General features: G+C 36.7%; 1 protein-coding gene across 1 annotated transcript; it reads right to left on the bottom strand.

Annotated features, from left to right (window-relative positions):
• Nucleotides 1–5,608: 5,608 nt before the first annotated feature.
• Nucleotides 5,609–7,402, bottom strand: LOC121369937. Its single transcript, XM_041495023.1, has one exon. The coding sequence runs from the start codon at nt 7,400–7,402 to the stop codon at nt 5,609–5,611; it is 1,794 nt and encodes a 597-aa protein (XP_041350957.1).
• Nucleotides 7,403–8,795: the final 1,393 nt, after the last annotated feature.

Raw genomic sequence — 8,795 nt, 5'->3', positions numbered from 1 at the left:
TAACTTTTAATAGTTTCTCCTACCAACTAGTACTGTTCCGTCCCCCATTATGTCTACATATAATAAAGATGTTTTAAAGAATACTAATATTAAAGAGACACACCCTAGTTAAGGCTAGTTGTTAACCATTACGGCGTTGTTTTTCGCTATTAAACCCATTTTTTCACAAATAAAATTGCACTTTACTTACCGTTTATTATTTAGAATATACATTTCCATTCACCTGAAGTGTTTTTTGGTAATCCTGGTAATCCTGGTTTTTGTAATACCACAAAATGCATTTTTCTTATTTTTTTAAAAACGCACGCATGTTTGAGAAAAAGCAGTTGAGCAGACAAGGTCTAATCTATTTTTAGACGGGATATTTCAATTTCAATGTCACAGACGTTGGTATACCACGTGACCGTTATCATTTTGGTTCGGTTTGTTTTCTCGTGCACGGTTCGCGCAATCAACATCCGATTTGTTGTTGTTCATTTGTGAGATTTTTCTTCACAATTCGTGAACATTTTCAGTAACAATAAAGTTCAGACAAGTAAGTGTCTCAATACAAAACGTTACAAACCCTTAAAACCAATAATTTTGCTAAGTCTTACGATATCTGGAGAGGGATACAACCAGGACACAACAGTTGGAACATGTCCAGGAGAGGTGAAAAGAACGCACCCCAAGTCTGTGCGCACTCTGTGAAATTTGTCGTGACGTAGGCATTGTTGTGCTTCGAGCGACATCTACCGGTGACATCAGAATACTAACTTTCAAAATTATTTCAAGCAATTGGGACATGGGGATTCCCATGGTATTTATAGATATAAAACCTGCTTTTTCACTCCATTTGATAAAAACGTGATCTATGTTTGTTACAGGTTTGTAGATTAACCAAATTATAATTTATTTTCGCTGGATGGAACTAGGGTGTGCGGCTTTAATAATAATAATAATAATAATGTTAATATTAAGAAAGTTGACAACTTGGGCCTGGTTATTTAACAATGGAATGCTAAGGGCCTGCGAACGAATGGACCTGAGCTTAAAAAATATTTGGAACTAAATAAAAATATAGAAGTTATTGCCATTCAAGAGTCCTGGATTGCAAACATTACAGATAAAATTAAACATACTAAATTATTTACTGAGTACAAAATTCCGGGTTATACTGGGCTCTTCTATACGAATGACAAATAGTATTAGGGGTGGTGTAGCTACCTGTGTCAAAGATAGTATTTCCCACTCTCAAATTAAGACCGGTAATGGTCATCCAAGTATCGAGGTTGTTGGAGTGGCCATCCATGCTAAATCTGGTGATATTAATATATTTAATTATTATGTTCATCCTGCTACTTCCGGAACTAAATTAAATTTAAATAATTTTTTGGCACCGATTGGTAACTATAATAAAAAATTAATTATTTTAGGGGACTTTAATAGTAAAAATAAACTTTGGGGTTCTAAGGTTACCAATCTTCAAGGCCGTACTATTGATACTTTTATCGAAAAGTTAGATTTAGTCTGTTTAAATGACGGTAGTAGTACTTTTCTTTCGGACACCTATCACACCTGGTCTTGCCTTGACATTACACTGGTCTCCAGTAATATGGCGGCTGGTTGTGGGTGGGAGGTCCTTGATGACTTGGGCAGTGATCACCTACCAATTAAAACTATGTACAATATCTCTGATCTCTGGATAAATAAAATTAAATATAAACTTAAATGGAATTTTAATAGAGCCAATTGGTCCCGGTTTGGACACTTATGTACCAAGTTAGATCATGAGCAAATAAGAGATTATAACATTGATAAATGTAATAAAATGTTTAGTAGTAGCTATTACTGATATCGCTAAACAGACTATTCCTTTTTTTCTACTAAAAATAATTATAATCCAGTCCCTTGGTGGACGGAAGAATTATCTAATCTTAAAAAACTTAGAAATAAATTTAGAAATTTAAAAAAAAAAGCAAATACTGAGGAAAATGTTAAATTTTTTAAAGATAGTAAGTATAAGCTGAAACTCAGTATTAATAAAGCTTAACAAACCTCATGGATTCAGTTTTGTGGCTCCCTAAACGGGAACTCAATGGTTAGAGATCAAAAGGTCGAAGATCAAAAGGGTCGAAGATCAAAAGGGTGAAAGGGAAACCATCTAGTATTAAAACAATACTTAAAAATAATAAAATGTGTAAAACTAATCAGGATAAAGCTAATGTTTTAGGAGCTGCTTTTAGGAACAACTCTGCTACTAGTCATTATAATAAAGAATTTCAAGGTAGGAAAATTAAAATTGAAAAAACTAGCCCGATCCCTCATGAACCCTGCTCTCTGAAGGATGACCTGCCGTACAATGCACCATTTACATTGCAGGAACTGCTCAGTGCCTTTGGTGGCCGAAAGGCCACGGCTCCTGGCCCTGATAATTTTAGTTATATTTTTCTGAAAAATATGCCCACCAAAACACTAGAGCTGTTCCTGGAATTATTTAATTTGATATGGAGCGAGGGTTACCTCCCACTGGAGTGGAAGCACGCTGAAGTGTTTGCGCTCCCTAAAGTGGGTAAGGATCTCTCCCTCCCTACTAATTATAGACCGATTTCGTTAACATCCAGCGTTTGCAAGACCATGGAATGCATGGTTAACAACCGCCTTGTCCACTTTCTGGAGGTAAATAGTTTATTGTCTACCTTCCAGAGTGGTTTTAGAAAACATCACTCCACTACTGACCACATTGTACGTCTTCAAACCGAGGTTAAAGATGCCATGCAGAACGGACACAAGGTGGGTGGAGTGTTTGTAGATATTGAAAAGGCGTATGACATGGTCTGGCGACGTGGTTTGTTGATTAAAGCTTACAAAATGGGGATAACAGGTGCGATGTTCACATTTATATCTCAATTTTTAATGCAGAGAACATTCGCAGTTAATGTTAATGGTTTTTCCCCCCCCCCCCCCCCCCCCCCATTTTGACACTGGAAAATGGTATCCCACAAGTCTCAGCGATAGCACCTACCCTTTTTGCAATTTTTATTAATGATTTGGCTGAGGTGCTTATCAACAAAAATGAAAGTATTAAGACTAAGTTAAGTATCGGTCTCTTTGCAGATGATACAGCATTCTGGAGAATCGCAAATGATTATGAGGACCTTCAAAAAGATCTCCAGGTGGATGTTAATAATTTAGCCCTGTGGTTCAGAGCTTAGGGTGTTACCATTTCCAATGCTAAAACTAAAAGTATAATTTTCCATAAGAAAAGACAGTTTAACTCAATTTGTGATTTGAAATTAACATATAATGAATCGGGTGCAATCGGTCAAATTTCTAGGAGTAATCTTTGACCATAATCTTAGTTTTGGGGAGCACATTACTGAGGTGACTGGTAATTGCACTCTTTACCTTAATATATTAAGGGTATTATCAGGCACATCATGGGGTGCTGACCGTAAAACATTGCTCATGATCTTTGAGGCCTTCATTGTGTCCAGGCTGCAATATTGGGCACAGGCCTTTGGTTGTGCCAGCCAAACCCAGCTCAGGAAACTTGACAGCGTATAGGGTAGGGCTCTCAAAATTACAGTAGGGGCCACTATCTGTACTCCGTATGATAGTGTAATGGTTGAGCTGGGTGTTATGCCTTTGGCCCTTAGGAGGATCAGGCAGGGTTTAAGATATTTTAATAAAATTCGTAGTATGAATCCTGATTCTCCTGTCAATCAACTTAAACCTATACTAATCAAGAATATAAACAGAGATAGGGACATATCTGTTGTTTCTTATTTGAATAAATTTGCAAATGACTTTGGGATAGTTGGTCTTCCTTTGGGTAGGATGGTAATTGACTCCGCCCTCCCATGGCGGGCCGGCTCACCACAAGTTCATTACCACCTCAGGGAAGAGATTACTAAAACAGATAATATTAACTTTAAGAAAGTAATTTTTCAGGCAGTTGTTGGGGAATTCAACCCGGATGTAATTCAGATCTATACAGACGGGTTGAAGGACCCAAACACTGGGAAAACAGGGATGGCCTTTATAATCAAAAATGTTAATTTTAAACATCCTGTAGCTATTAGGGTTAGGCTGTCGGATAACATCTCAGTTTATACCACCGAACTTATGGCCATACTGTATTCCCTGAAGTGGGTCGAACGTTATCATAAAATAATAGCCCTAGCAGATATGTCCTTTTCTCTGATAGTCTCAGTGCCCTGTGGGCAATCAGTGGCGCCCATAGTGTCAGGCCGGAAATTATTCAAATAAATTCTAAAACATACGATAATGTTGTGGTAAAGGAATTGAACTCATCGTGGAATGGGTTCCGGCGCACATTGGAGTAGCCGGTAATGAGTTGGCTGATGCGAACGCTAAAAGGCGTTTGCAGGACCTCGTGGTCGGTGTACCAGGTGAACACAATTATAATGAAATAAACTCAATAGCTGAGCCGCACTTTGGACGTCTGTGGCAGACCGAATGGGAACACAGAACCAGAGTGTGGCATGCATATATTAAACCAAGGGCGACTACTCCTGGTCCGGTTTCATTTAATGTCAAAGCCACAAAAATTATAGCAAGATTACGAATGGGCACTTCGTCTGCACTTAACGACACTAAATTTAAAATTAAGAAAATAATTTCACCTAATTGTTCGTTATGCAGGGCGACCAACTTTCCGGAATATTCCGAAAAATCCGGAATTTTTAACCCATATACGGAATTCCGGAATTAATGCCAAATATCCGGAATTTTTTCCAAATTCGCTATCACTATTTTTTTCTATTTTTTTTTTCTATTTTTTTTCCAAATTCGCTATCATTATTATTTTTTTAATTTTTATTTATTTTTAAATCCCGAGTTTATTAAACAGAGTTTATCATTCTGCATTCTCCATTGCAACTAGGGTTGTAAAATTCCCGGGAATTTTCAGAGTGGAAAATTTCCAGTGGAAATATTGGGAATTTACGGGAATTTATGGGAACTTTAGGGAACTTTCGGGAAGATTGAAACTTTTAAACTATTTTAAATTTTGTCAATGACTATAAAGATTAGGGTACTGTGTACATGTAAAACAATTCAAAAACAGAGAATCAAAAGTACTTTTAATATTGCAACTGAGAAATTTTTCTGTGATCCAAATCTTTTCCACCATACAATACTTGTTTTCCAGGTTGATTTTACTAGTATAACAAATGATGTATAAATGATTTAAATGACCATTAGGCTACCGTGACAAATAACTGCATAATAAAATTTAAATTCACTTTTTACACTTTTTTAAGTAAAAAATGTCAACAATTACTTCCAATATTGATCCGTAAAATCAGTAATTTCTCATTATCTAAGTCAAATGTAAGAATGCTGTAAGTAGAAACAGTCCCATTATCCACATCTTTCCTGGGAAATAGTTGGCTCCTAAGTTGAGTAGGAGTAGATGTTTGGTCTGTGGGTGACTTAACACAATATACATGTAACTATAAACATAAGAACATAAAGTTTTTTTCCTCTATTAAACTGAATTAAGCTTTAAAACACCTTTCTTTTAAACAATTGTTTCTTATTTCAAGTGTTCTTTGTTACATACATGTATAGCCTGTGCCTCTAGTACTATTAAGTCTTGTGATTATTCAGTTTGCATATCATCCAGATCATCAGATTCAGATGAACTAGCTGCAACTTCATCATTCTCAAAGTCAACTTCAAGTTGCGTTGATGTATCCTCAGTGGACTCGAAAAGTATCAGGTTTGACCTGATTGATACTAGGTTTTCCACCTTTGCATTGGTCAGCCTATTGCGCACCTTGGTGTGAATGCTGCCAAATAACGACCAGTTTCGTTCACAACTTGCCGACGTTGGTGGTATTTGAAGAATGATTGAAGCAATGGGAGATAGAATTTCTGTGCCACATAAACCCTTCCACCATGTAGCTGCTGAAATATGCTGAGCTGAAGCCCATACCCCTTCCCCTTTCCACAAGCCATCCTTTGCAAGGTACTTTGCTAAACATGCTAGCACTCTTCCTTCATCAAGTTCAAGATGGTGTGCCATAGCCGATATGAATTCATATGCACTGCTTATTTGCTGGTTATCAAGATCATCTCCATGGCACTTGGGGTCTAATATATTTGCTGCAGCATGAATTGGTTTCAAGCAAAATTCTTCTCGATTCTCAATGAATGTTAAGGTATCATTCTCTTCTTGTTTCTGAAGTGGTGATTGTGGCAGAGCAATGGTTAGTTTTTCTTTCAAATTTTTGAAGTGTCGTGGAACATCAGACAGTAGAGATGAATCGCCTTCAATCTGGGTTATAGCCGAAGCAACTGGGTTAAGGACTTTGAGGCTGCTCACTATATAAGCCCAGAACACATTGTCAAGTAGAATGTTTCTGATAGTAGCATCTATCTCAACTAATTCCATTATAGCCAGCTCTTGCAAAGATTCTTTGCCACCAAGAAGACTCTTATACATTATGACAACTGCACCCCATCTTGTTTTGTTGGGAAGCTTAAGACTGGTGCTCTTCTTTCTGGCCATTTGCTTCTGACTAAATGTGGCAGATATAATCTGCCGCACTCTGACATACTTCACCACCTTTTTGGCTTTCTTGAATAACATTTGCATTGTTTGTAACTTCATCACATCTCCAAGAAGTAGGCTGAGGCCATGAGCTGCACACCCAATTGGTGTAATGTGAGGGTATTCTTCATTAATAATTTTCCATGCATCTTTCATATTTGCAGCATTATCTGTAATGACCGCAAAGACTTTGTTACATCCAATGTCTGTGATGACATTTTTTACCTCATTTGCAATGTATTCACTGGTGTGTCGCTTATCTTTTGTATCAACGCTTTTAAAGAACACTGGCTGTGGTGTGGTGATGATGTAATTAATGATACTTTCACCTCGAATGTTTGACCATCCATCAGAGATCACTGCTAGACAATCAGCATTTTGTATTGTTTCAGTTACCTTGTCATGAACACGGACATACTCAGCTTCGAACAAATTAGTAGATAATGCATATCGCGTTGGGGGTGAATATGCTGGGCGAATTGTATTGAAAAACCTTTTCCAATATACATTTGATGTTAGCATAAGTGGTGATCCTGATGCATATATTGCTCGCGCCAAGCTTTCATCAGCTTTCTGCCTTGTGCTATTATCCATGGAATCGAAGAAGAATGTTCCCTTCAAAGATGGTACTGCTGAAGATGTGCTACCTTTTGAGGTCAATGTATCAGCTGGAGAACATTGGTAGCTTATTGTGGATGAAACAGATGAAACAGATACTACAGCAGCTGATGGCATGCGTGGTGTGGATGGACGAGGTGTAACAGTCAAATCAATGGTTGGAGGTGCTGGTGTAGCAATACTGGATTTCACTTGTACTTGCTTGGGAACAGTTTTCATCATATTCTTAGGAAACTTGGTGCATTTTGCAAGGTGTTTCCGTTGTTTAGTAGCATTTTTCACGTAACACTGTGAACAGTATTTGCACAGATACACTTCTTTTCCATCTTTTTTGGCAGTGGAAAAATGTTTCCATACATCGGAAAGTCCACAAGGCATTAGAAACAGCTGGTAAAATGTGATGGCGTTCTATACTATCAACTATTGTGGTAGTATTGGCAATTTGCAAGACGTTAAAGGGTATATTAAACATTTTAGAAGGTAAAAAATAAAATCCACCAATGTAATGTTTCATAAACATATAATTACAATCATGAAAATTTCGATATTAAAAATAAAACCATTGTTATTCAATATTAAAGGGACATACCATAGTTTTTAAACATTAAGGCATATTGTTTACTATTATAGCCGGTTTCGATAACTGAAATCATACTTTACTTAGATTTTATTGTTTAGATTATTCATTTCCGTACATTTGGAAGTGTTTGTGGTCATCCTGGTGTTTTTAATATTACAAAATGCATTTCTCATATTTTTAAAAACGCACGTGCGTCTAACAGTCTAACAGAAGTAACAGTTATGGAGTCGAGTTTTAGTCTATTTTTAGAGGGTATTTCACCATGTCAAATGCACAGACTCATGTTTCACTCAACTGCAACTTTATCCAAATGTGTTACAGGTTGGTAGATTAACTAAACTTAGTGTTAAGTTTCACGGGTTGAAACTAGAGTATGTCACTTTAAAACTAAGATTTTTATATTCATATAATTATGAGAAGTATATTTCCATGCTTAAACCAATAATTTTAAAATAATACACTTACTAGAGTCCTTTGGAATATCATTTATGAATCGTAGGCTTTAGACTGGTGTCAGTTAAGCTACTGGGTTTGAAAAAAACCGTTTAATGTTAATAACAAAATCGTTACCTTGTAAAATTGAAAATTTCCCAAAATTCCCGCCCCATTGAAAATTCCTGAAAGTTTCCATGGAAAGTTTCCAAAATTCCCGGAAAGTTTCCACTCCTTTACAACCCTAATTGCAACCTGAACTTGGTATTATCGACTGTTTCGTGCTATTACTAAGACGTTTGTTTCTTGGCTGTATTTGTCAACAGCCGACCAATGGAAATGTTTTTGACAATCGAGCAAACTGAAGCCATGTACTTGCTATGTAGTTTATGTATTCATTTTAAAGATACAAATGTATTTCAAATACCATATAGTAATTACTACGGGGCAGACATCGGTTCTATAGCGATGCATGCAACTTCGCCACGGTGTGTAGAAACCTGAACATATAACAGAACACTTGCGATCGTACAAAAACAAAAGAAACGGATCCACAATTCTCGTAAATTCTTTTCGTATGCTTTCACGTGCAACATTCACTAA

Source organism: Gigantopelta aegis, chromosome 1 (genome assembly GCF_016097555.1).
Source record: "Gigantopelta aegis isolate Gae_Host chromosome 1, Gae_host_genome, whole genome shotgun sequence".
Lineage (NCBI taxonomy): Eukaryota > Metazoa > Mollusca > Gastropoda > Neomphalida > Peltospiridae > Gigantopelta > Gigantopelta aegis.
Note: the sequence above shows the minus strand (reverse complement) of the source record. Positions and strands in the feature narration are given on the sequence as shown.